The 27,505-nt window shown below is 43.6% G+C and overlaps 6 protein-coding genes, 1 long non-coding RNA gene and 1 pseudogene across 8 annotated transcripts; 1 reads left to right on the top strand and 7 right to left on the bottom strand.

Annotated features, from left to right (window-relative positions):
* Nucleotides 1–120: 120 nt before the first annotated feature.
* On the bottom strand, nucleotides 121–4,690 carry LOC135598046 (protein CANDIDATE G-PROTEIN COUPLED RECEPTOR 7-like; annotated as a pseudogene).
* Nucleotides 4,691–5,384: 694 nt separating this feature from the next.
* Nucleotides 5,385–8,905, bottom strand: LOC103993942 (uncharacterized). The gene is made up of 7 exons (XM_009414187.3): nucleotides 8,746–8,905; nucleotides 8,596–8,685; nucleotides 8,347–8,501; nucleotides 6,208–6,328; nucleotides 6,003–6,122; nucleotides 5,851–5,921; nucleotides 5,385–5,782 (listed from the first exon to the last, which is right to left on the bottom strand). The coding sequence occupies exons 1-7, from the start codon at nucleotides 8,854–8,856 to the stop codon at nucleotides 5,530–5,532; spliced, it is 921 nt and encodes a 306-aa protein (XP_009412462.2). The 5' UTR covers nucleotides 8,857–8,905; the 3' UTR covers nucleotides 5,385–5,529.
* Nucleotides 8,906–9,650: 745 nt separating this feature from the next.
* LOC135598045 (transcription factor MYC3-like) lies at nucleotides 9,651–11,499 on the bottom strand. Its single transcript, XM_065091567.1, has one exon. It carries the CDS (start codon nucleotides 11,292–11,294, stop codon nucleotides 9,891–9,893), a length of 1,404 nt encoding a protein of 467 aa, XP_064947639.1. The 5' UTR covers nucleotides 11,295–11,499; the 3' UTR covers nucleotides 9,651–9,890.
* A 1,313-nt stretch (nucleotides 11,500–12,812) lies between these two features.
* On the bottom strand, nucleotides 12,813–13,908 carry LOC103993961 (histone H1). The gene is made up of 2 exons (XM_009414212.3): nucleotides 13,583–13,908; nucleotides 12,813–13,487 (listed from the first exon to the last, which is right to left on the bottom strand). The coding sequence occupies exons 1-2, from the start codon at nucleotides 13,742–13,744 to the stop codon at nucleotides 13,095–13,097; spliced, it is 555 nt and encodes a 184-aa protein (XP_009412487.1). The 5' UTR covers nucleotides 13,745–13,908; the 3' UTR covers nucleotides 12,813–13,094.
* Nucleotides 13,884–17,506, bottom strand: LOC135598657 (uncharacterized). 2 transcript variants are annotated; one of them, XM_065092792.1, is made up of 5 exons: nucleotides 16,936–17,506; nucleotides 16,776–16,854; nucleotides 15,465–15,533; nucleotides 14,572–14,707; nucleotides 13,884–14,017 (listed from the first exon to the last, which is right to left on the bottom strand). In XM_065092792.1, the coding sequence occupies exons 1-4, from the start codon at nucleotides 17,409–17,411 to the stop codon at nucleotides 14,600–14,602; spliced, it is 732 nt and encodes a 243-aa protein (XP_064948864.1). In that variant the 5' UTR covers nucleotides 17,412–17,506; the 3' UTR covers nucleotides 13,884–14,017; nucleotides 14,572–14,599. The 2 variants fall into 2 exon arrangements, with proteins under 2 accessions (XP_064948864.1, XP_064948863.1); XM_065092791.1 differs by lacking the exon at nucleotides 13,884–14,017 and having other exon boundaries at nucleotides 14,425–14,707; nucleotides 16,936–17,502.
* Nucleotides 17,507–17,814: 308 nt separating this feature from the next.
* LOC135598656 (1-aminocyclopropane-1-carboxylate synthase 6-like) lies at nucleotides 17,815–22,043 on the bottom strand. The gene is made up of 4 exons (XM_065092790.1): nucleotides 21,466–22,043; nucleotides 21,250–21,387; nucleotides 19,225–19,385; nucleotides 17,815–19,140 (listed from the first exon to the last, which is right to left on the bottom strand). Exons 1-4 carry the CDS (start codon nucleotides 21,844–21,846, stop codon nucleotides 18,297–18,299), a joined length of 1,524 nt encoding a protein of 507 aa, XP_064948862.1. The 5' UTR covers nucleotides 21,847–22,043; the 3' UTR covers nucleotides 17,815–18,296.
* Nucleotides 22,044–22,966: 923 nt separating this feature from the next.
* On the top strand, nucleotides 22,967–24,891 carry LOC108953511 (uncharacterized). The gene is made up of 3 exons (XR_010481664.1): nucleotides 22,967–23,168; nucleotides 23,276–23,381; nucleotides 24,742–24,891. It is a non-coding gene; the product is annotated as an uncharacterized LOC108953511 (long non-coding RNA).
* A 385-nt stretch (nucleotides 24,892–25,276) lies between these two features.
* On the bottom strand, nucleotides 25,277–26,504 carry LOC103993994 (transcription factor PCF2). Its single transcript, XM_009414247.3, has one exon. It carries the CDS (start codon nucleotides 26,470–26,472, stop codon nucleotides 25,480–25,482), a length of 993 nt encoding a protein of 330 aa, XP_009412522.1. The 5' UTR covers nucleotides 26,473–26,504; the 3' UTR covers nucleotides 25,277–25,479.
* Between the last annotated feature and the right edge of the window lie 1,001 nt (nucleotides 26,505–27,505).

Below are 27,505 nucleotides of genomic sequence, written 5' to 3'. Positions count from 1 at the left end.
ATACATGAGAAGTAATAATAGTTAAAACTTTTTCCAATCTACAATTTCTCAAAAACATCCTAAGAACATTACTACATTATAAAAATAATCATGTCAAGAGTGTATTTCACTACCCTTTGTGGTGAAGCACAATGCTAAGGCTAACTAAATGGTAAAAGTATCAGAGTAGCTCAGCATAAGTAACTCCAGCATTAAATAGACAAAGATCCAGCATTTTATGGATTCAGCTAAAACATCTGGGATGAGTCTATTCTCCACCCAGAAGATGTCCATAAAACTTCTTTCCCATTAATGAGACCAGTCAACAAATCTTAGACCTTGCACAACAATGTCAAAATCTACTCCCTTCAGAAATAAATAAATAAAAGCCAAGTAAGGAACACTTGGATATTAATAATCACCAGCAATACTAATCACCATGCTTAATAAAAATTGTAAAAGTCCAAGGTCAACTTTGCAAATAGATCTGAAATTTTACCTCATGCCAATGAAAAAGCAAATATTTCATCCTTTGCATGCCTTGACAGGAAAACAGTTCTGGAAGAAAATAAGTTGTTAGCTCCGATTTGTCGAACTTTTTCTGGTTTTGCAATATGCCTCCAGCACAAAGAGAGACAAACTTATTGAAATCTTGCGACAGAATTCACCATTAAAATCCAACTAGAACATATGAATTCCACATTTATTACTTAAAAAGACTAGCTGAAAACAAAGCAAGCATGAGCTTTCTTTTTAGTTTTCAGCTTGTCATTTTCTCCTCCAGATGACCTGTTTTCCCAAGCAAATTCAGAAAGCACCAAAATTTCCTTCAATATTGCAAGATGCTTCCTTATGATTCATCTTATTCAGAAAGCAGAATGTTTCGTTATAGCAATTACAATAAACCAGGCCATTTAGTCTTGACAGCTACCATGATTCAAATTTATGAGAATATCAACCCCTAGGTAGATCTTATCACTTAGGTAAGACAATTATTATTCATTATCCCCCACTGACATTATCCTCCAAAGTCACTTTCATCCATTCACACCGATAACCCTCATAATTCGACAAGGTCTCTTTCAAATATACAATTCACTATTTCCTCAGAATGCAGTGACTTAAAGGACAGAGTATTATATCTGTTCCTTAAAGGACACCAAAAATTAACTACTAAAATAGGAAGGGGTGGAATAATTATGTGGCAGTCGTGCAAAGGAAATGAAGCAAACTTTCAGACTTTTAAGCATTACAGTATCCTAAGAGAATTGCTGTAAGACAAAGTGTGAGGATACCCAATACAAGACCTTTCCTTAACTAGGACACAATGACAGTGAGCTAAAAATGGGAAATGATCTAAAGTGCTTACTATTGAAGATAACGCCGAACTTTTGTTTTGTGTACTATATCTTATCGTTATTAGATAATATCGGGTATCCTAGAGTCAAGTTATTCGTATAAGAACCATCTAACTCTTAATATCATCATAACCCCCTTCCACTCCTAATGTATGACTAATCAAGGCTGATGACCTCGTCAATGTGCAAGATATAATCAAAAATCACTTATTGGTAAGCCACACGAGGTCCACGGTTCATGTGTAGATCCACAATGTGCTGTACCTCTTGCACCATTTACCGAATGTTCTTTCCAACACAGACTGATACCAATTGTGATTCGACTTGATAGATCTACCGATCCAATAACTTAAGATATATCAAGCCTAAGAATTATGTGGCCAAGGCCTTTAAGACCAAATTATCAGTAGTAGATCCATATACTCTTACATAGAATCAAAACCTCCATCGCACTATTGGGATGTCATGTTTATACAGTGTGAAAGGAGGTTCCTTAGCACCTTCCTTTGAACTTAAAATTCATGGGATGAGGGGCCCATGTGCCTAGAAAGATAGAGGTGCATAAACACATAGGTGTCAGAGTATTACCTGCATAGTCCATCAGGTATTATGGAACAAGCAAAATCTATATGAGTAGCTGAGTGACGTGTCCAAGTTTTATGGATCATACAGGATTCACTTCACTATATGTATTTTGAAGAATGCTTAATCAAAACATAGTTTAAATACTTGTCCATACAACCTAGCACTTTTGACCAAGTCAACAACATTGCTCACTAGATTTCTGAGTCAATTGGCTATGGACTCAAGTGCCATAGACTATGATTCTAGCTCGATTGAGTATCATGTCACTCATAACTCATTTTGAGTTACTGTATTATATCAAGCTTCTTTCAGCTGAGCCTACAACTTTTAGTATAAAGGGTTCTTCTTAAGTAATAGATTAGTACTAAACAAAGGGAAATAGTCTTCAAGCTTATTTTAGTAAGTTCTTACCAGATTTGATGATTGCACTAGCAAGCTGATTAACAACCATGCAGGTCTAGAAACATCATCACTTGAATCTAGGCTTGAGAATAAGTGTTCTAAGAGAGAAACAAAAAGGAACTTGACTGAAAATGAAAAAGAAAAAAAATATATCAATGCACCCTCCTCTGCCTAGGTTGATGCACCATTGCCAATTATATAGTAGAAATATTTTGATAGCAAAAAAGGCAAGCATGGAAAATCAAAACCTCCAAGTATCACAATCCTATAACATATTGGGCTACCAAATACCAAGAAGAAAGGCAAGAACTGAACCATTTGCCCTGCAGAAATTATGGCAATCCAATAAAAGATGCACAATGCACAACAATACCAAAGGAACTGTAAGGACCTCCTTATATAGTATATAACACATCACAAAGACCTACTATCACATCATGTACCTATCATCTTCACATGAAGTCCATCAGTTAAATATTCTTTAACCAGTAGCCTTGACATCAAATATGATGTTCCTAATAGAGATTCTTCTGAGAAAAAACTTAGGTGAGATCCTTCAACAATTCAGCATACTACATAATGTTAACAACATACAAACCACTCAAATCTGTTTTTATAGTCAGACAGGAAGATCTAAACCATCTACCAACAAGAAAAGACCAAAATCATCCAGCATCAGAACCTCAAGTGTCAAGAAAAAGAAGAAAGTCAACTTTCTACTGAAAGAGAGATACCACAATAGCTGGCGAAAAGCTTAACTAGCCAGGATAGTATGGTAACGGACATGCTTACATGCTGTTGCAACTATATTAAACAAGAAATCATATTTCTTATGACATTTTAATCAACAATTCCTATTACTGTAACACAGCAAAACAAAGGGAAGACATATATAAAATAAGCACAGATCGAACCTCTATTTTGGGTGCTTTCCCAGCAATTTGCAGGCAGCATCAAAGTGCAAGTTGCATTTCCTGATCACCCCCTTAAAAACCCCTTCAATTTCCTTTTCACAATTTGAAGTTGCCGTGGAGCTTGAGTGCCTCAGCAGCAGCTTCCTCCTCATTGATTGCGAAGGGTTGTACTTCTCGGGCCTGAACTCGTATCCGATGAAGATATAGAACGTGAGGGTGGCGAGCTCTCCGGTGAGCACGCTGTTCCACATGTACCGGTAGGAGGTGATGGCGAGGAGGGCATAGACTACCACCCTGGTGATGTAAATGTAGCGGATGACCACGATGCAGTATTGACGGAAGAAAGTTAGCTTCAAGCGGTTAACGGCGGTCCTGGCGGCCTCCTGGAGGTTCTTGATGGACCAGAAAATTGGGAAGAGGACGGTGCAGCAGCAGACAACGTCGACGAGGAGGAAGAGCGGCTTCCGGGTGGCACGATTTGTCGATGGCGACCTGGGCCATGTTTGCGACGACCTGGAGGGGGATAACGGCCATGAGAACCTTCTTCGCGGTCTTGGACGTAGGGTTTGAGGACCAGCCGGTGCCGATGAGGATCATGAGGGTAAAGAGGGAGATGCCCTTGAGGACGACGACGGCGAGCATGAAATAGTGGACCCCGAAGGCGGCGCTGCGCATGTGGAGGAGAGCGGCGGCGTAGGCGAAGCAGAGGAGGGAGTAGACGAGTGGGAGGACGGCGGCGCCGGCAGAGAGATAGGCGTGGCGGGAGGGGTTGGAGGGTCGGGGCGGTCGAACATGGCGGAGCGGACAGTCATGGAGACACGGAGCGAGGGGAGGCAGTTGGCGAAGACGAGGGTGAACTGGCCGGGGATATCGGTGAGGTTGAGGGCGAGGCGGAAGGAGGAGGCGTGGGCGACGGCGACGCCGGAGGGTTAGGGCGGGGAAAGGAGCCGGTCGAAAGTGTAGACGACGCGGACGAGGTCGGATTGGAGGGCGCAGGTGATGTCAAGAACCTGCATGTGGCGGAGGACGCGCAGTCAAGTGTCCCGGGTGTAAAGGAAGAAGCCCAGCTGCCACAGGTAGACGTCCCCCGTCGTTGCCGACTCATAGGAGAAGGCGACGCCGGTGACATTGAGTTCCAGACCGTCCCACCGGGTGAATCCGAAGTCATCGAAGGGGATGATGGCCCGAGAGTCCGACTGCACCTCCATATCCCGGATCTACGGCCTCGCCGTCCACATCAACGACGCCACGATGGTCAACGCCAACGCCAACGCCAACGCCGATGACATCGCCACCATGCCCATTGTCTCCTCTTCTCTTTCGTAACGGTGAAGGCAAAGAGGTCATGATCTTGGTCCTGCCAAAGGCGAGGAGGAAGAAGAGAAAATAAATAATAGTAGCAACACGAAGTTGGATAGATAATTAAATGAAATCCTTAGCTTCACATGCCGACCTGGAACTTAACTTTGACTTTTGCTTGGTCAACATCTCTGAAATGAATGGAATTATATCCACGTCCGTTCTTCATTCTTTGACTATATTAGGATGAGCAGGGACTAGCAATGCAAAGTGATCTGTGATCCAACTTAGGTCCAGAATCCTTGTGCTATGGCTTTACACAAACCCACAGCTAGATGTGATCTCAAATACCATAAAAACTTTTGTGTAATTTATTGTACGATAAACGAGGTTTATTTTATCTTCAAATCAAATCCATTTCGATCAGGTCCAAAAGTAAGTCAAATTGAAACAGGAATAGTCCAAGTCAAATCAGTGAATTATCCCTAAAAATTACACAAAAAATATAATCTGTAGCAAAAGAACAGAAAAATTAAACATATTATGCCAATGTTGTTATATCGACCAAAGGAAATCCTCCGAATCATGAACTCATAAGTGGAAGAGTTCATGGTGTAGATTGCTTGGACTTGTGATTGTAACGAAGAACAGAGAAGGTCAAATCAGGATAGAATTCAGGGAGCGCGAAACTCTTGTTCCATTATCCCTGTCATAAATTATCTTAGAAAATACACAAAGCACACGTTCCAGAGAATATTATGATGCTAAATTTATACATGCGTGTAGAGGAAATTTACCAACAGGCACCCTGAACCAGATAGGTACACATATAATCTACTTATGCCGGTTTAATCTACACCTTGAATATAAGAGACCGATTTCATGAGTCCATATTAGAAGAGAAAAGAGTCTTTCACTAGGGAATTCGAAAGCAGAAGATGAAGCAGACCTGTAGATCATTCTGTGCATGCTTGTGCAGAAATGGCAGGTCGTTAGGTGTCATTTACAGGGTTTTCATCTTCTTCAGGTTTGACAAAGAACTCAATGTAAGCAATACGGCTAAGCTGCTGAATACCACCACTGGTATCACCATGGGAGTGCTGGCCACCTGCTCTTTTAACCGATACCAGATGCTGTATCTTCAGCATCCCTCCCCTCCCAATTGTCACTTTGCTTCCTCTATTGTCCTTCAAAATGCTATTAGGAATGTGTGAAGTTGTCGCACGGAGAAACTTGTACTTGTACCTATGAATTTAACCAATTAATTGTAGAACACTACGTAATTGTCAGGTAATCCAGAAAATGCAGTTTACCTGTACGACACACGGTGGTCGCACTGGAATGCAATCAAAAGCTCGGTATTTGCATAATAGGGGAACTCTACCTGTCAGAAGTTTAAATTGTTTGTAAATAAAAATGGGGTTCTCAGCAATGAGGCAAGTTCAAGATAAAGACCTTTTCAAACCTGCAAGTCACCATGACCTTCACCTCTGAGTATAACGGAAGGAGGGTCAGGTTGTAGAAGTATTTGGATGCTGGAGCCAGGCCATTCAAGATCATCAACTGCTTCCTTTAGTACAGCAGACTAACAATCATGAGGAAGCAGGACCACAATTAGCATCCGAACTGCTTTAGGATTAAAACAATATAGGCCAAGGATAGTCCAATACCCTGACTGTAAATGTGGCATGAACATTTCCGGTAGGCTGAAAATTATAGTCCCATGATATGGTGTCGGGAATCCTTGTTCTAATCTCCGCATAGATGCAAGCATCCGGAGAATCTACTGTCCTACAATGATGAATTTATAGAATTTCAAATTTTACAAAGAATATCAATCAAGCATATCTTCATCATAAAAGTCAAAGCCTATTCTATGAAATGGCACTGATGCATCAGATTAGTGATAATCCATTGAGCATCTAGGAAGAAAACACGTGTGGATACACTATGGAAGCACTGGAACAAGCTATTAGACCTTAAGTATAGCAAGTCAAGATTGACCACAAGCAAAGGCGGATGGGTCGTTTACCTGTGGTTATGGTTCCTGCCATACTTAACAGTTGACACAACCAAAGACAGTTTGCATCACTACCCATTATAATCATTTCTCAATGGACTAGTTGATGATAATAAATCAATGGTCATTAATGTGATTGACCAAAGGAGAGGCAAAAGGGGATTGATCAAAATGGATGGTGAAGGAGGTCATTAGCCCATACCATATTGGATGGAGAAGACAAAAGAGAGAAAAACTGTTGATCCTTGGGATTTAGGTTGAGGTTTCCTCAGACATGAATAAAATTAAAATAGAGCATCCTCCCGTGACCGAAGTTTATAGCTGGACATTTAAAATTGGGAACTACCACTTGTATCCCTTCTTGCCATTCCAATATTGCCTTATGATCTTGGTGTTGCCATAGCATTTTCACAAAAGCACCAAATATTTTCATGGTGAAGACTTCTCCCAACCACAATAGGTCCCAAAATGGAGAAGAATACTCTATACGAGACCATGAAAGTAGATAAAGCATTTTTTACTAAAGAAGTACTATCACTAATAATAGTTTTAGGATTTTCTTACTAAATATAGTTGGAATATTCGTTTTAGGAATTTCTTCTGGATTGTTTTTTTAAAAGATATTATGCTAACCTCATATAAAATTTTAAATATATACCAACTCATTTTATTTTATCAAATAATCAACATGGAATTAGGGAATTAATTCTTCACTGCAACAAGCTTCAAAGTCTATAATCAGTAGATCCATCTTTCATTTCCCAACTAGATAGGAATTATCAATGGGAAAGTATTTATTATTTAGCCAGAAAGACCATTGTATACCAACACATAGGGGTGTTCAAAGAGGTCTGAACCGAACCATTAAGGGTCAAACCAAACCAAACTGAAAAAAAAATTCAGTTCAGCTAGAGCAAGTTACTCGGAACCCGAACTGCAACCATTTCAGACCTACCTAACCGAACTGGTTCAAAACGAGTTCATCCAGTTCGATTAACCAGTGAACTGGTTTTCAGTTATAAGTAATTTAATATATATATATATATAATGGCCCAACAACATAATGCACGCTCTAAGCTCATTGAATACGAGAGACGTCCAAGCATGAATTCAGTGCCACTGTAGCTCGGGCAAAATCATCGAAAAGAATTGAGCTAACACTAACACACATATAGAGCTTTCATCATGAATATCAGCACGCTTTCTTGCAGGACAGAATATGTTACATTAGCTATGTTTCACCTATGTTCAACGGCGATAAGGGTGTTAGAGAAAGAAGGGGTTACAGCGCTAAGTACCATATTTATACAAGTCTCTTAGTTTGCTCATTCTCTCTTTTGCATAGTAGTATATAATTGATGAATGTGACTCGCATCAAATCTTAAGTGCTTAAATGGATCTCTAGGACAACTACTTATTGCCCTTGGTTCCCTAAATGTCGATCTCTAGGACAACTATAGCGCCATAACAATTTCCCTTGGTTTCCTCGATCTCTAGGACAACTATATATCCCTGCACCTTAATTACAGAGGCTATAGTGCCATAACAATTCTCAAAGTCTATTGCAATGACCAATCGGTTTGATGTAACTCATTTCCCTAAACATAGCAACCCTTGTAACCCACTTGAATGTCGATCTGCCTGCTAAATCAAGAAGATCGGCACCCGATGTGCATACAAACAAAGAACACATACTACTTATTTCACCAATCCAACATCTGCCCATTCAGAATATAGTTACATCATAGAACATGCAAAGGAAAAATTTAACCAAAACACAGGAGCTTACTTCAAAAGAAGCTGCATGTCAGGGCCAGGGTACCGGATTTCGATCACAGGGGCATGTCCAGGGGTAGAAAATGTGTTGAGACAATCGACGAACAGCCCCAAACTCAGCCCAAACCGGGGCCGCCCCTCCGCCGTGTACTCGTACACAAGAAACAGCTGCAAAGATTTCACTTCTTGAATGCAAGAGCACATTTCCCGACGAGAACAAACAAATCGAAACACAAAGAAGGCGGTTCTTTGAACACAATACCTCGCGCTTTAGGTAGACCTTGGCCTGGAGGCAGCCGGATTCCTCCACGATAAGGACGACGCCGTGCTCCGAGATCTCGACGACGGCATCCTGGTCGCGGTGAACGGGTCAAAGGAAACCCTAAAAGAGAAAGAAGAGAGGGGCCGCAACCTGGTGGCGCTTCCATCGGACGGAGGAGAGAGCGTCGACCATGCCCTGGGCGCAGTCGAGCTGGCACACGAGGTCCGGCGCATCGCCGCCCATCCCGGCGTATGAGCTCATCGCCCTCTTCCTCTCCCTTCCCGCCCAAAGCACCAAATTCCAATGGCAAGATTTGGATGCGCGGGCACCAAAAGAGACTCGAGATGGGCTTTTGGGTTGGGTTCGGCCTCAGTCGAGACCCAAATCATACTATGGACCAATCGTTATATAGTCAACGAGCCCACGCAGTGACGGTGGCCAGCGAAGCAGGAGATAGCAGCACATTGTTCCTCCATATTGTCCCTTGATTTCCACTGCTTCTGTCTTCCACTTCATGACATGTTTATAGGGAGGCTGATCGATTCATCGATGCTGATCTATTCATATCCCCCACATGTTTCGGTACTGCATAAAGGTTTTAGTGGCTGTGGGGAACGGTGATCATTTAGTTCTCCACATGTTTTGCATCAGTTTCATTTAGAAGAAGCTTCTTGTGTGTTCTCGTGTGTCGTGGGAATATACCTGATTCGGTTTCAGACTCACAGTTTCCGACTCCTAAAATCTAACGATCAGAATCGAATCAGATAGGGATTTGTTCCAACGATTTCAATCGTGAAATTATAATTTTTTTTAAATAAAAAATATAATTATATTTATATATTTGAGTGTTGCTTGTCATGTGGTAGTTAACACGTGAATAGAACCCGTTGCCAACGCCCGGGAGAGGGTCGTGCGCTGTTCCGCGGTGCCGGGAAGAATGGTAATCTTACAGTCCACGTTGATTCATCGATTTAGGGGTCTTAACGCGAGCACAAATGGCTGGTGGTGTGTCCAAACAAATAAAGTTGAACGGTTAAGATCAAAAGTTACAGTAAGATCAACGGTTTGTTATTATTGTTGTCATCATATCTAATCACCCTCACACCACAGTAACAAGTTCTTTAACCCACGACGGAAGCCATGAGAGGCATTATTCCCACTACCCAAACGAGTCATTAGCTCTAATACGTCGAACCACCTACGGAGCAACAAAAAGGAAAGAAGACTGTAATCCTGGCTTCTTCGCCCGCAGGCTCCTCCTCCTCTTCCTCCTCCTCCTCCTCCTCCTCCTCCTCTCAGCTCGTCTCCAGCTTGGTGAGGAGGGCGTCCCTGAGGCTGTCCTCCGCCTGCAGCCCATCCGGCACTCTCACCACCACATCATGCAGCATCACCTCTTTGACGCTTGACACGCTCGCGTGGTGCACCTGCAGCTCTAGCTCCCGCAGCACCTCCATCAGCTTCGCCGTCGGGTGGCTCACGTTCTCCGTTTGAACCCTGATCATCGCGTCCGGCCCCAGCGACTTCACCTCCACCTCCATCGTCGCTGGCCCTGCCGTCACCACCGACGACGAGGTGGTAGCCGTCGCGGTGCTGCTGGCCATGGCGCCGCAGGGGCGGTTGCTGGCGTCCACCACGTTTATCTCCTTCTTGGCCCTCTTCGAATCTGCCTCGAGATCCTCCAGCTTGGACTTCAGTTCCTTGATGTAGGAGACGGCGTCGGCTAGCAGGGACGCCTTGTCCATCCTCGACACGTTGGGCACCACCGAGCGCAGCGCGTAGAACCGGTGGTTCAGCTTCTCGCGCCGCTGCCGCTCGGCCTCGACGTGGTTCACCGGCGTCTCTCGCCTGCTGCCGGGCTTCCGCCCCCGCTTCTTGCCTCGGAGGCCCTCCACCGTCTGTCCTCCTTCGGAATCGGAGAACTGCTCCGTGTCGACCGACATCGACGGCCCGGAGACCTCCTTCTTCGAGACTGGGCTCGGCAGAGTCACGACAGGCGCCAGACCGGCGTCGGCATCGTCGTCGGGAACGGAGAAGATGGCCTTGGCCTGCTGCACCAAGACCCAGTTCTCCCCAACGAGCTCGGAGGAGCCGAGCTCCAGGACGCCCCCAGCCACCGGCACGCACACTATCGTCTCGATCCCGTGAAGCTGTGCCTCGCGGGTTCGGTCGCAGCCGCACGTCTGGAGCGCATGCGCGCCCGTCAACCAGACGAGCGCCAGCGTGCCGTAGACGCGGGCGGGTACGGCGGCCTCCCCCGCCGCGAAGCACCGTGTGAGGGAAACCACGTAGAACCACTCGGCATCGTCGCCGTCGGTGCAGGCCTCATCGATCAGGACGGCATGGACACCACCGCCGCTGCCGCTCCTCGGTGGGACGCGCCTCCCGTCGAGCTCACGATTGCCGCGGAAATGGCCGTCGCCGAAGGCGAGAAGGTGGTGATCGGGGGAGGCGCGCCAGAAGATGGCGTAAGTCCACCACTCGGGTCGGGAGCCGAGGAGGCACTGCAGCCGGTGCTGAAGAGCGCTAGTAGCCGGCCGGTGAGCAGGGGCGGGGAAAAACGGTGGCAGCGACGGCAGAGAGGGGGGCGGTGGGGGAGGAGGGGAGCAAGACGAGGAGGAGGTGGAGATGATCTCTGCCATTTGCTGGACGGTGCTCGATATCCTCAGCTTCGACCTCCCACAGTCCGCAGCCACGACCATGGTGTCGCATCCAAGGATGTGGGTGGGGATTTAAATGGCCGGGGAAAGAGGCACATAGATAATGATTGATTGCACTGTCGCCATCTTTCCTGTCTTCCTCTTTCATCACCCCACCTCATAAATAGGAAGGGGAGTAAACAGCGAATGCGACGAGGTGATGGCCGTGAAGGGGAGAAAGGTCTGGGGAAGAACGGGGATGACGACGGGCAAAGGATCCTTCCTGTGGGCTTCGGGTGCGGCGAGCAGGGGAGCCATAATTGTGATGGTTGGGCTGTGCCGGGCTTTGTTGGTTTCCACGTAGCTCCTCCTCCTCCTCCGCTCTCTCAGAGTGCGGATCGATTCCTTTTCCCGGACGGGGAGAAGAAACATCGTGGAAGGTGACGGTGACCGTCGGACGGCACGTGCATTTGCCTCTTTGCGTGTTTGTCTGATCCGAATCCAATATGATCTCCACGGTATCTGACCGATGGCTCGAGTTGGGTCAACCGACATGCGGACAGATTCACTTCGATTGATTTATATAGAGAGTTTAGTATTTTGAATTAGTAGTTTTAAGTCAGAATCAGATCGATATTTTGGATTATCAATTAACAAATTGATTATTTAATCAAATTAGATTGTGACGGATCGTATAAAATTAAAACAAGAAGAATAATCAAAATATTAGGATTGAATCTTGATAACGATATTAAGTATTTTAGTTCCACATAGGATATTAAAAATTATTTAAATTAATTTAATTTTTTCTTAAATTTTTTTTATTTTTTCTCATACTTTTGTGTTTTATTCTCATTATTACCTCCGATCTCAATCCCATTCTAGAAAATATATTTATTATCATCAACACCGTGACTTTCATTGATTGACCAATCAAAGAGGAAGGTTGGGTCGAAGGTAAACGTATCAACGATGATAAGAGCCTAGATAGAGATTAACATAGCACAGAGGAAGATTTGGATTGCTCATTCTCGAAGTTTCTTTCTCGATGATAATAAAAATATAGATAAAGATAAATCGAGAGAGTAAAGCGAGGGGAATCATATATTCCCATGAAGCAAAGGAGAAAGGATATCATGGACGAACGATAAAACCTTGCAAGGTAAAAACACTCACAATGAAAGAGTGAGACAATAAAACCTTACGGGATGAGCAATAACGTAAAGACTATCATAATAGGAAAGTAGAGGCTATCATGATAGAATGACATGAAGACTAAGAATAAAATAATAAAATAATAAAAAAATAATAAAAATTTATGTTTTTTGGAAACAGTTATCTAATTAATTTATATGAACTTAATTTGTACATCATGATATTTTGGATCTTTACGAATACATCAAACATTTAAATAAAAAATATTAGAATTAGCTGACTTAAGGACATACTATAATTAATTGGAGAGTGTTTTGGGATTACAATCTTGCGTTCCAGTCCACATGGACATCATAAAGTACTTCAGTCGCAATCTGATTGACCACATACGACAGTGATAAAGAGACATCAAGAGGACACGTAGCATTCATCAGAGGTAGCATCTTCACTAGCTTTCATAGATCTTTAGGATCCCAGACATCGTTTCCCGGAAGAAACGCAGTCGTGACTGCGTCAATCACTGTATATGCTTTCGAGTCTTGTTGCAGAAGAAGCATCGTATGCTATTAGCAGGTGGAAGAAGAGAAGGATTAGATTACAAGATGAACGTAAAGGGTGACAGCATCAAAGACCAGAGCGGCTTAACCCTACGGACACATCCTATATACTGAGCACGAACACAGTCGCAGAACTGAGCCCTCCGCACCATCAAGCAGCGGCCTTTCTCGCCTTCTTCGCCGCAGGGGACCTGATCGACTTGGGCTGCTTCGGCTTCGGAGCAGCGGCCTTCTTTGCCTTCTTCGCTGTACCTGCATAAGCTTTCCTCTTGGTAGCCTCCCTTGGCTTCCTCGCCTCCCGTTCAGGCTGCTGCTTCTTCTCCATCTTCTTCGTCTCGTGATTCTTTCGGGCCTCCGACAGCTTGAATGAAGCCTTTACCTTCACAAGCTTCCCCTTTGCCGTGAAGTTCCTCAGCTGGACAGCCAAGACCTTCTTGTAGTTCTGCGGCAGCACTCCCTTGTGCTTCTCCTCTATGAACTTGGCGATCGCGTAAGGGCTCGATCCGGTCTTCTCGTTAAGGGCAATGATGGCCTCCTTGATCATCTAATTAGCCGACAAAAGGAAAAAATCGAATCTTGCACGCCTGTAGCATCAAATCGGAGAACAAAAGCCCAGAAAGGCGATAGCTTTCTCCTCACCTGGAAATAAGGCGGGTGAGACGGGGCGGAAGGCTTGGAACCCGTGCGCTTTTTATCCTTGGGGGATTTCGGGACCTTCGCCTTCTTCCCCTTCGCCGGCTTTTCCTCTGTGAACATCGGCACCTCCTCGGTGGCGACCTCAGCTCCGTCCTCGGTGGACATGGCTCGAGAAGCTTCCACACACTTCACGACTACGTTCTTCCGTGTTACTCTAATTGGGCGAGGGGGAATGTGATTTGGTGGGGAGCTTTTATAGTCGTGCAAAACAGGGGACGGACGGCTATGATTGGCGGCGAGGGGAGGCACACGGATCAGATCCTCTGCTACCGCATCTCAGCCGTCCATTTTTACAATGGACAGCAGAGAGGGAAGGCAATCGCTTAGCTGTCGGGCGCCTGTGTCTCCAGCCGCGCGTTGCAACGCTGGAGGATAAGGCTGACGTAAGAAAAGGTCGATTAGTTGGATCAAAGATGTAGCAATGGAATTCGAAGAAACCACCAGTGGGCGTCTCTGAATCATTTTTAGTATTACTCATTTTATTAATATTCTTTTCTTAGGTTAAGATTAAAAGTTACTTTAATTTTTACACAAATAATTGCTTCCAATCACTTTATAATTCGAATATCATCTTAATTTGTAAGTGACTAAAAGTTGATAAAGCAATTAAATAGAGTATTAATAATAGGAGGATTCATTTACATAGTTAACACAACCCTACAGGTGTTATTTTAAATAGATCATACTTAATATTATTGTCTCGAGTTAATCACATGGAATGTCAAACTAATATTTGAATTCTTAACTTGTTAGCAATCAAATCAATATCGATAGTAAAAAAAATATGAATTATAAATGGTTTTTTTTTTCTTTTGCTAGCCTGAGTTTTGAGAAATATGTGGCATAATACACTTACAAACAGGCCTTCTTCATTGGGAAGGAGTAGAGAGAGTCTCTGTGGCATATCGACAAAGGAAATAACAATATGTTACCTTTCATTCGATCATGGAGTAATAATACTTAGGAGCTTTTTGAGCCTTCTTGAGATGCTTTATATATTCGAAATGCAGCAAAACACATTGTCATGTTGCCAAGAACTGTCAATGCAGCTTGAAGAGCCACCAGTATCTGCAAGGAGCTCAAACTGATCATGAAATAGAATAAATAGGCCTCCTCAAAATAAGAAACACCAGTGTTTTATGCATTTTAGAGAGCATTCAAGATGGGGTTTAGTGATTATTTGTGAACATGTTTGGATCACATCTGGGATGCTATGACTATTCCATCATCATAACCATGCTTTTCGACACACATGGCAAACATATTTTAGTTATCATTTACGTGATTTTAGAACATTCCCTAAGGGTCAGATCTGTTTACATGTATCTGCACTATAAAATAAAATCAGGTAAAATATAATAAACTATAGGCATATGATGAATCTTTAATAAGAAATATCATGTTTTAGAACACATCTAAAACTCTGACGATTCCATCATAAGCATGCTTTTTAACACATGAACATGACACAAACATCAAATATACCATCAGAACAGAAGTCAAATTGATGGGACAAACTGTTTTAGCACTCATTTAAAGTATGCGACAAACATAATTTTAATTAACATTTACAGTCTTTTCATACACTTCCCAGAGGTCGATCTGTGCGAGCCATATAGATGAGTTTGGAAGGGATCTCTGGTACATGCATCTGGACTATAATATAAAATTAGATAAAATATACAATGAATCTTTGAAAAGTGGTTCCTGAATTTGTATACTACAAAGAGATTAAAGTCCTTATTAATAGTTACTTCTGTAAGAATATAATTAAAAGATCGCACCTCATTAGAGCTGTGATATTATGTTAGCAAAATGATCATACCTCAAGGGACTCTGCATTATAAAAGAAATGCCATGTACATGCACAAAGTGCTCCTCCAAGAAGTGGAACCTGGATAACACGGATAAGTCAGTATAAACTCAGACCGCAAAGTTTCTAATATCCTAAATTAATCTCACAGCTTATGAGACCTAGCAATTATTGATGATATTTCCAACAAAATAACAAGAACCAACACGATGCATAAGTCTACCAAAAATCCTAGAGTACCTCCTGCCTGCTGCCTTTCCCAGTTCTTTTAACCTGAAAGGCAGCAAGTGGTCTCATTTGGTGTTGCCTCTCCAATCTGATGTACACAGATGATTAATCATGGGCATAGAGTAATGAAAACAGGCAAAACCTTGAAATGTCTAGCACAGTGCAAAACTTGAAAGAAGCTGTTGTTGTTCTTAGCTAGGAGGGGTGTCGACATGGCCAGTTCATCTGGTTTGATAGTTTATATAATTCCTAGGTTCTCTGGTTAGTGCAGCCCCAGATTTAACTCTTTTCACCCGGTCTTGCCACACATTATGATCAACACGGGTGCGGAGTCTCCTAATATGACATCCCTAACTAGCCAACAAATGATGACATCAAATCTTAAAAAGACAAAATATCTTTGCAGATATTTATAACCTTTGTCAATATGAGAAATATTTCACAACAATCATATGGTCATATGTGAACCCCATATCACCTGAATCCCGATGAATTTACTCTAACTATGTGCGGTGAAGGCCAAGATACTATGTAAATAGATCACCTATTTAGCTACAAACAAATACTCTCTCTTGCTACATAAAACACTCATTATTCCGCTCTTGGGTCGGTTCTAACTTGAGCGTCGAAAGATATTTAACATCTCGAGTTAGTTCTAACTCAAGCATTGGGGACCTCCTCGAGTTCGTCCCTAACACCAGTTTTACATGAATACGAGACATTTTGCACATTGGGCTCAAAGAATGGTAACAACACATCTTGCTTGGAAAGCAGGTTAAATGGGGATCGACATATTGGGCCGTCAAAAAGACGAACATTGTCTAGTAAATATAGGTGGGAAAATTATGCAGGTTGATTGGATAATCATCATCCACTAATATATATTTCTGTTGGGCAAACTATCTTCTGCACTACATCTATAGGTAGCATATTAATCCAATGAAGCAGGAGTTACAAGGAACTGCGACAACACACACCAATCGGCCTATCGAACCATGTATGTAAAAGCCTATCATCAAGATTAGGGATTTCTCAAGGTTAAAAAGGACTGTGAAATCCTCACAAGTATAAGCCAAAGCCAGATCTTTTGCTTACCATTCCCCAGGTGAGACCTTTCCAGGTCTGGAAACCGGATTTCTCCCCGTACTGCCACACCAACACCATCGCGATGACCCTTCCGACAAAAGAATCGCGGAACACCAAGATCAATATCAAGATCAGGGAAAGAACAGAGGGGATCGAGGGAGGAAGTCACCATTCAATGACGCTGGAGACGTGGATGGCCCAGGTGGGCAACGAGAGCGCGTTCTCGGGCTCTTGGAGGGCGGCAAGCGCCAAGACGGGAGCGTCGACCGGCAGCGCCTGCGCCGACGCCGCCATGGCGAGGGCTGCGGTTCCGCCCGCAACCAACGCCGCCGCCGCCGTGGGCAAGTTCCGCCGCTCCTCACGCCTGGTAGGCGACGCCGCCGAAGAAGCAGAGGAGGAGCCACCACGTGGTGCAGGAATTAGTGATGATGACCATGGTGAAGAAGAAGAAGAAGAAGAAGAAGGGGGTTTATGGTACGCTATCGACATGGCTGTGGCCATTGCGGCTTCAGTCTGAGAACGGTTGGCCCTTAATTGGGATGTCGTCTTATATCGAATTCTATTTCCTTCTCTTTTTTTATGGTCTTTTTCCAGGAGATTTAAAAGTGGGCCCAGATATAAATAATGGGTCCAGACATAACTCATGAGGCCCTAAATTTAATTCTATCAACTCCCAAATCCCATACTCAAACCTACAAAATTGAGGTTTCTACTAAGACTCAAATATGAGATCATATAATAATTCATTAAAACCAAAAAGTTACAAAAATGTCAACAAGCATAGTTGGTGAAAAACTATATAAGAAAAAGCTTTGGACCTCCTAATGATACAAAAAAAAAGAGAGTAAATCTTTTAAGCTGCAATCTGAGGCCAATTTGATTCAGTTTGAGAACAACATAATATCTGCAGAAAGTTTGATTATACAGCAAAAGCTACTTGGCTTTGTCTCTTCTCAATCCATTATTCGTTTTTTTTTTTCCTACCTTCATGCCAAAACCATGCTGTAGTTTCAGTACATGCTGCCAATAGGTAAGAAACTAAACAATATGACTCATAAACTAAATTATGTCATAACAAGACCAAAAATGATTATATGTCAATGAACATCCCCCATCCTACCAGTAGAAACCAAAATCTTGAATCTACATCTGCAGCTTAATGAGGAGAATATGCACAATCTACTAGAAAAGCCAATTCAACTTAAACAAGAAGTGAACAGGTACAGAAGATTCTAAACTATCATCTAATACCCATAGCAAGAAGATTGTCGCACCAGCCAGCTGTGGAGGTTAAAAGTCGCATCAAACTGTATATTTCAATAATGTCCTTAGTATTTCAACACCACCCTTTATCTCCACCTCTCCAAGTTTGATTCTTGCGACGGTGTCCTAACTTTGGTTGCATGTTGAAGTCCAGAGATGACATGCTGACTGCCGAACTACAGCGTCCTCACACTACATAAACATTTGAAGTCACTTCAATTTATTAAAAGTGATGCCTGAAGAGGTGAGTTTTGAAACATCAGTAACTTAATTGCTTTTGGTAATTTTCTGTATTCTTTCCATAACTGTAGGAACATCTTTCTCTGTCAATGTCGTGAAGCAACATCTGAACCATCCAGGTTCGATACAGTGGCATGATGACCCAGGTGTCACATTGACCTTGGCCACATTCAGCAGATTATCCCAGAGCTTAAGCTCCCCTTTCTCACTATATGGTCGAATAAACATGCTCATGTCTGCCCAACAATAGAATCCACCACTGCTACTGGCACACTTGATACCCAACTGTTTCAGTCCATCAACAAATAAGGCATGCATGTCATGTAGTCTCGCTCTGTTCACTGCAAGATATTCTGAGATGAATTTTCTATCCGAGAGCATTGAGATAAGCAACCGTTGGGTAGGAGCTGAAATGGATGAAAACCTTGCCAGCTTTGATGCAGCAGCCAGGACATTTTCATTGTAAGAGTAGATGACTCCAACCCTAAAGCCTGGAACAGCAAGGTCTTTTGACAGTCCATATATTATATGGACCCTGCTCTTGTCAAAGCTTTCTGCATCTAGAACCTCGGCCACACTTACAAACTTATCGCTCCCATATGTCGATCCAGCAAATATTTCATCAGAAATCAGATGTATGTTTTTTTCCATAACAAAGTCCAGAAGGCCACATAGTGTCTCCCGATCTATAAGACTACCAACTGGATTGGAGGGGTTAGAAACAAGAACAGCACGAACCTTCATGCCTCGCTTCTTTACTTGGTTGTATGCTAGTTCAAGGGCAGCAATACTTATGCTAAAGTTATCAGTGCTTCGGCATGGAACAGGAATAAGCTCTACACCAGTTCGCCACTTGATATCCCTGTCCCACCTGCATTGGGTGCTTGTTAATTTTGTATACTATCTTGACTCATAAAAAATTGATCACTCAGTTAGAGTAAAAACTAATAGTCACCCAGGGTAATAAGGTGATGGAACAAGAAAAGCATCTCCAGGGTCAGCCAGACAGAAGCCTAGTGTCTCAACAGCAGGAGTGGCACCTGCAGTTAATACAACGTGTGACGGATTGAATGAAACTGACCCCTGCATGACTTGACCCATGAATTCAGCAACAGCCTGTTGAAAAAGCAATGAAGAACATTCAGGTGCTTTTGAATTTATATGACAGTAAATAAAACAAATCAGATTAGCAATTCATCACCTAATTAAAAACAAAAAATGATTTCAAGTCAGAAATGAAATCAGACAAAGTGGTGCTCTTGCAAACTGGAATAGAATTGGGAAAAAATCTCAGTAGACTGAAGGAATTAGTAACGGATGCCACTTATCTAAGACGTGAGTGAATAACTCAAGCAAATTCCACATGCAAGGAACCAGCATGGCCCATTACTTAGGCAGAAGCAGAAAAACCTATGAATCACCATAATGGACAAGGATGTGTTATGCACGGAATGCATTTTTATTAAGTTATCCCACAAATGTTCTCCATGGGAGGAAATGTCTCTCAAAAAAGTCAAAATTATCAATTAAATCTCAATATGTAAGCCTAAATACAAGAATATTTCAGTTGATAATACGAGATAATATCACACTTCTTGAAGATGAAATGATAGATGAACAATGAAGATCATGCTGGCTGATTTTCTTTCAGCTATAGTTCTTAGTATCCACCAAACTTATAGTCAAGATTTCCAGAGAGGAAAATTCTAGATGTAACCTTGTGAGAACAACATAGCTTTGTAATCAAACTTGATGTTCCACATAAAAAGATGAGCAACTTTGGACATACAAGATCTTGAGTGAGTAACCTGAAGACAATGGTTTTTTCGTTCTTGTAGCAAATATATTCACCAGTTAATCACAGCAAACTACCAAATCCATAATTATGCTCCACCAAATGCCAGAAGTACATTTGAAATTAAAATACAAGGTAAATTAATTAAAATTTGTATGTCATAGTTACATATAAATTTGCAATTCTCGCTTGAATTTGTAAGTGTAAAATACAAGAACCATTATTTCCAAGCTAACGTCAAAAAAACTTCAACCTTTCTTATCGTGTTAAAAAAATCAGAAGTGGATATGATCATAGTATTTTCTCTGTTATGAAACTAATGAAATGGAAGGTATGAAAGATCCATTGCGACAAAATAAGAAACGTCAATTTGGAAATAGATTTGAAGCATCTAACATGCAGTTATAGACATTGCCTTATAACTACGAATGAGTTGTTAAATCCAATTCCACACATTAAGCATCATCAGGTTAATAAAAGGTAAAATATAATACAAAACAAGAATCAACATAATGTATCTATCAGTGAAAGTGTCTCCAAGATGGATCTTTAATAATGTTGTCTTCTCTTGCCTTTTGCCATGATGCTGTTCTGCCTTTTTAGTCATAAAATCAAGTATCTATATAAGCAAATAATTAAGCGTACAATCTCTTGGTATAATAATAAAAAGTATGCTTCGCTTAGGGATTTTCAAAAGTATGTTGTCTTCATTTTGATCTATGGAAATATCAGAAAAAAAACATAGATCAAAATGAATAAACATGCACACACCCAAAATCAGCTTCTTGTACAACAAATAGGCAGGCAGACTTCATCAGTGCAAAAGGTCCACAAAATTGAACAGACAAAACCAAGACTAAGCTGGAGAAGAAGGACAATATCGTCACAACCATCCGTAGATGCCATGTCACAATACATTAGGGCATAAATTTGTATCTAGTTTTTTTTTCTACACATAATAACAAAACAAGGAAGTCTTGACAAGGACTGAATTGATGGACATGAAAAAGAATCATAAACAGGTCATATACTGAGGTGTTCTAAATTGCTTCTCCTGTTGGTATTTGCATCATAAATCTTATTCAAATATTATTCTGAACCAGTGGCAATACAGACTCTAAGAGCGTGCACCAAGAAATGAGATCGAAAGATGTAGAAAACAAAAGGGAGAAAAGTTTCACTCACCGTCTTCAAATCCATCGATCCATCATAAGGCTGATACGTTGCCAGTCCCTGGATACTCAACTCTTCCTCCTCGTCATCCAACAGCAATGACTCCTTCCAATTCTTGACCAACCAATCTTGAATTATATCCAATGACAACTGTGCCAAAAACAAGCACCAAATCTTTCATATCGCCCATTGACATAGCAGGAAGCAAAGGAAGGGAGGATCACACACCCTATTCTCTGCCAGCCCAAGCAGAAGGAAGCCCTGGGGATTGGTCGAGCGATTGTAGGGGTCATCGGCGCACCTCTTCAGCCCGACGTAGTAGGGGTTGTCGTCGTCCCTGACGACGGCGGTGCCGCGCGAGGAGAGGCGTGCTGGGCCAAAGGAGCCCCGGGGAGAGAGGAGGCCCCTCGAGAGCGACCGAGGGATGGAGGCGAGCTCGGGCAGGTTGGAGCCGGAGGCAGAGGAAGGGGGCGGCGGGGAAGAGGAGGAGGGGCGGTTGCGGCGGAGGTAGAACTGGAGGAAGTAGAAGAGGGCGCAGGGGATGAGGGAACCGAGGACGAGGCCGCCCCTCCCCTGCACCACGGCCTGGAGGGGGACTATGACGCGCATGGCTGCCTTTATCGATCGCTGGCGTGAGACCGTCCTCCTCCGTCTGGTCCTTCCTCCTCTAGCACACGGATCCCACCCGTGTCGTCGGCGGGCGGCGGCGGCGGCCGCGTCTTCGCTTACGGGCCCAGGCAAGCAGAGGCGCGCTGTTTATCCTGAGGTAGGGGTAGGGGTTGGAGTTGCCGAATGCGTGCCGCCTACTTCTGCTTATGTGTGGGTGTGAGAGAGAGAGGCGATATGGATTTGTTTTGAACCTTTCCTCCCCTTCAAATAATCATTATTTTATTTCTAATTATTAAAACAAATTTTAGTTATTATCAATCAACGCAATACATTAAAATGTATCCATCCAAGCCTTATTCAAGCTAACGTTTGGGCCAATCGGACCCAATTCGATCAGATTTGATCGATCGCTCATAAATTACTATCGATTATTTATGGAAATGATTGTATATATGTGACGGAAAATTAATATTGGATCAGAGATGCTATCAAGTCATCGGTGAGGTTTGTGTGGTAGGTGTACCAGTGGCATGTCAATTCTAAGTCTTAGATTCATTTTCTGATTTTTGTGATGCACAACGATATCTAGCTAACACATGTCACTATGATGCGTGTGTGTTGTCTTTTATGGCATTGGTATCATATATGGGTCATAAGCTCATCATAAATATCACTATGTTATGCATAAAATAAATAAATGATAAATTCTCCAGTAAAGTTTATTTTTTATTTTTTTTATTATAAATAGACCCGGTTTATTTTGAATTGAAATCGAACTGGCCGCAACTAAATTGGCCTCAGATGATTCATTTCGGTTCCGTTAGTATAACAAATTATTTTCAAATATTCAAAATAGATCAAATAAAGATTTATATAGGGTTGGTATAACATAAATAAAAAATTCCGATAAAAAAGAAAATAAATAACAAATTATGTAGTACAATAATCAATATTAAATCTTTGTTTGTCGGTGGACGGTTATAACAGACAAAAAAAATTTAAATTTAAATATGAATATAATAAGAAAGAAAAAAAAGGTAAAACAAAATATAACTTTTAACCTTAAGTAAATTAATATCATCATGAGAATAATATTTTCGACGTGTTTGTTGAGCAGCGACTGGGCTGAGTCGCAAAGGGAGGGACCGGCGTTCCGGCTCGCCCGCATCGACGTAGCGTCATCTCCTCTACGCCTTCCCCCGGGCGGGAATCCTTCGCCCTCGTCTCCGCCTCTTCCCTTAATCGCGAGCACGTCACGATCGGATCAGGCATCGCCTCGCCAGCGTCTTCGATTTGATCCTCGGGTTAAGCATCCGTCTCAAGTAAGATTCGCGGTGCTTGTACCTGATAGTCGTCCCCAACCCTAGCTCGAATCATGTTCTTCCTAAACATTAGGATGTTTTGTTTGACCAGAAATCTCTGATCGCAGGCATGCTCCCAATTCTGCTTTCTTCAATCAGCGGTTGAAGAATGTGCGGAGCGAAACAGGGTTTTAGCTGGAGGGACAAATGTCGGCAACACAAGTTTACATTCAGGTAGTGTGATCTTTTGTTCATCTTATAATCAAGTGTTAGTATTCCATGCCGAATTCTAGTTGTTCTTATTTACCTGGTCTTGTTTTGCTTTCTAGTTACATGATGAGGCATAATTTTCTGAAAAGAGGCTGAATTCCTTGCATGTAATGTCGCTTGATCTAAAAATCTTTCAAGGGCAGTCGATAATGCACATATTACCAAAGAATTGCAGATACATCTAAAGCGACAGTAGACATGTGATTTGACAATGAAGTTCTCATCCTTTTTCTGGGTATTCTTTTACTTGCTGTCATTTGTGTGCTATATATATGTGGAAAAAGTTTTGGATTTCTCAAGGTTGTAAGGATAACTTAGAAACTGATACATTGACTCATTAAATATTATATGCATTTATAAGGATAATCTTGGTTTAGTTACAAAAGCTTGCATGAGACATTAGATCATGTTTGTTACTGAGAACTCTGTTCTTTTTGTCTTGGAAGCCAACGAGACATCTAAGTAGGTTTGATCATTCATTTTTCTAGTAGGTGTACTTAAACGATTGTTTCAAAACTGTTCAAGACTAAAAGATCAACATAGGTGAAAGTAATTGCAAATTGAGATTATTAGAACAGAGCTTATTTAAAATGCATACCAACAGGTTCGAAAGTGAAAAACTAATAAGCCATTAAGCGGAAGGATAAGAAAAAATATAATTGTTGTTAACATCAGGAGCACCCAACACTGCATGCTGATTACATGAGCCTGCTTCTTTGTTTTAAGGCCATTTTCCGATTTCTTGCTAAAGGAAGAAGGTGAGTTTCTAAAACCAAGATGTATTATCCACAAATTTAACTTGATGAAGGCTAATAACTAATAATCTGAATTTACGTACTACAAAACAATTAGTCTAATCACAACCTAAAAATACTGGATCTGTTATTCTAGAGTCCAAGAGCACATGTATGCATTGTTTAGAAAGCCTTTTTGCAACTATCACACACTGAAATCAGAAAAGAATCAGTTGGTTTTTCTTCTTTGTAAAAGACAACACAATTTTTTTATTGAACTGCACTTGCTTGTTTCAGGAGGTATTGCTGCAGTATAGCACTATAATGAATCTAATTTCTGGTAGTAGAGTAGGAATCCATGTCAAACAATGATAGTGTCAAAGTGGCACTTTGTTGCATGAGGTCAAGAACTTACATTTTTATGTAATTTCTACTTGGCAACTGCATGTAACATCTGCAGCTTGTTATGTCTCTTGTGGTTACCTGTAGATTCCAGCAACCGTATTCGCAAAGGAGAGTATTCTGCCTCCATTTTCTTGGATTCCAGGAATTCTATGCTACAAAACTCTCACACTGTTCTTACTGGGCAGGCACACTGTTCTTCTAGGCTGAGAAGAAACTCATTGTTCTGCTGACAAGTATCATGATATTTTGTGCCCTAAGATCAATTATGAGCTCGAACAACAGGTGTACAATCTTTTTACCTGCTACAATATTACATTGGAGATATTAGAAGGATATATCTATTAGGCTTATTGTTCAGATTCAATTTCTTCTATTAGAACACTGACATTTCGTCCAGGTGAACCCATGCAAATACAGTCATCGTGGATTCCAACAATGGTGGGTGAAAGCACCACTGGGAAAGGTACGCATCCACCGTCCACCGAAATGATTCTTGTTCTGAGTCAGTTTCCACTAGACACGTGTCTTTTTTCGAGTAGTGCCTACTTGTCACCATCTTGGGGCCACCGGCGTCTCCACTCCTATTCCCCACACGACGGACAAGATGGTGGCCCGCGAGCACGGTCCGCGGAGGCCATTTTGACCAGATTCCACCGCAGCCCTCCCACACACACACACACAGGAGGGACCAACTCCGATCCGTCATCCATCAGACTCGGATTAGAAAAGGGGGACTAAAATAGCTTAGAGTTCAAAGATAGTATCCCTAACGTGCGCACGTGCACGCCTCCCTGTTACCCAGAAAGTTAGGCAGAGAAAAAGAGAGAAAAGCATTTTATGTCAAATTCTACCTTCTTTTGTTCCCTCCCTCTCCTAATAATAACAAAAGAAAATAGAGTTAGGAAAAAGGAAGAGGAAGAAGCCTAATCTTCGTCTTCCGACTCCGTCAGCGGCTCCTCCTCTTCGTCATCGTCGTCGTCCCCGGCGCCTCCCATCAGTTGTAGCTCCTGCTTCTTTCCCTCTGTAAAAGTAACCGCTTGTTCTCCCTTCCTCGGCACGCTACCGCCTGCAGCAACGGCGACGCCGAGGCCCGGCATGGCGCTCGGATACATGGCTGCCGCCGCCGTCACGGGGTCCGGTCCAGCGAGATTGATGATCTGCGATCCGGCCGGGAACGCCCATATCTGCGCCTGACCCGACGGCTCAGCCGCTGCGGTTGGCTGCGGCAGCATCCACAGCGCCCCCGGTGGCAACACTCTCGCGACGCTGGAAGCGGCGGTGCCGCCTCTCACCGCCCACATCGGCACAATTCCCGTCGGAGCGATCGGCGCCAGTCCCGTCGACATGGACATGGGATCTTGAACCGGGTAGAACGCCGTGACCGTGTTGCCGCCAGCGACCCCCGCCGTCGCTCGCATTGGCGAGAGCTTCTTCCGCCTCTTTGCGGCGGACTCCTCCCCGGAGGTGGAGGTCAGCGGTGCGGAGGAGGCTGCTTCGGTAGGGATCTTGATTGCGCCGTCGACCACGGTGGCGATGGCCGGAACGGTGCCGGTTCCCGTAGCTGCGATGATCGCTGGCTCCGCATGCTGCAGGAGCCAGCGGATGGTCTCCCCGTCCGACTTGTGACCAAGCTCGCGGGTGAGCTGGAAGATCCGTGCGGCGCACGCCGCCGGCATTCGGATGCGCCGCCCTCGTCCCTCCACTTTGGTGTGCCTGTCCTTCGTCCTCCCTGAGGGTCGCCGCAGGATCGGCATCGCGCCTATCCCCAGCAACTCCATGGGCTCCGGCTTCGGGGCGATCCGCCGGTGTAACGTCACGGCCACGCTTCCAACAGCGGAGCCGTCGACTCCTCTTCCTCCACTGCTCGCTCCGTGGACGCCACCGTCGTCGTCCTCTCCCTTCGGCGACGAATCCATGGCGAAAACGCAAGTCTCAGTGTGGGCGGCGATGTGGGACTGGGAGGAGAGAGAACAAAGCCCTCCACGGTGAGCCCACCCATCCTTTTATTCGCTGGTCTCGTGTGAGCCCAGTGTGGGTGGATCGGACGGCTGTTGAAGGCGGTACACCGACCGCCCACTTCACTGCTCGTGTGGTGGGCCGTCCGATGCGAAGAAGGGTCCAACGCTTTCGAGGCATCGGTTGGTGGTGGGGCCACCACGGGTGGGAACGGGACGGTGCATTAGCAGGCGATGGGCCCGAAGGGGTTAGGTTGGCCCTAAAAATACCGAATCTTCTCTTCTTTTTCACGCCAGTTTCTTCGTCGGAGGCTCGTGCGTCCTCATCCCTTGTCTAGGCCGAGGCGGGGAACGCGGTTTTACACACTCTCTTGCGCCACGTTGCGCGGATGGTATCATCTCTTTGCGAATACAAGGGCCTACTGTTTCTTATGTGGCCTGCGTGTCGAGGAACGATTGGCGCCCTACGAGGGGGCGGATCCTGTAGTTGAAGCGAGTCGACTGATGTGATCGGGCGGATTCTTTGGTTGAAGCGCGTCAACTAATGTGATTGGGTCCCATCACTTCGGTCAACGGAAGAGTCTAGGCCCCACAGTCCAGGCGACTCTCTCTGGTCATGGACAATGAAACGGTGTTTACCTACTGTCCGATGCCGCGCTTTGTTGAACGTACACGACGAGAGCAGTTTGGACACGTCTATCAAGTCTTTCTCACTCGATGTGTCGCCTCAAAGACCCTTTTGAGGGTCATCATAGATATCTTATTGTCAGATATCTCTGTGGCACTGCACCTTCCGTGCCAGACATTCAATTTCGATATCTTCTCATCACTAACTTCCATGCTTTGCACTTCTTCAACAATATCATGCACGAGAAAAGGACCGGCGCCGGGTATCATGGAGATGTGCATGATGCACAGGAACAGTCTGTCCAATCTCACATGATCCTTGACATCCATCGATCCATCACCCGTACCTCAGTGAGTCTGTGTTTTG

Source organism: Musa acuminata, chromosome BXJ2-1, assembly GCF_036884655.1.
Source record: "Musa acuminata AAA Group cultivar baxijiao chromosome BXJ2-1, Cavendish_Baxijiao_AAA, whole genome shotgun sequence".
NCBI classification, from domain to species: domain Eukaryota; kingdom Viridiplantae; phylum Streptophyta; class Magnoliopsida; order Zingiberales; family Musaceae; genus Musa; species Musa acuminata.
Note: the sequence above shows the minus strand (reverse complement) of the source record. Positions and strands in the feature narration are given on the sequence as shown.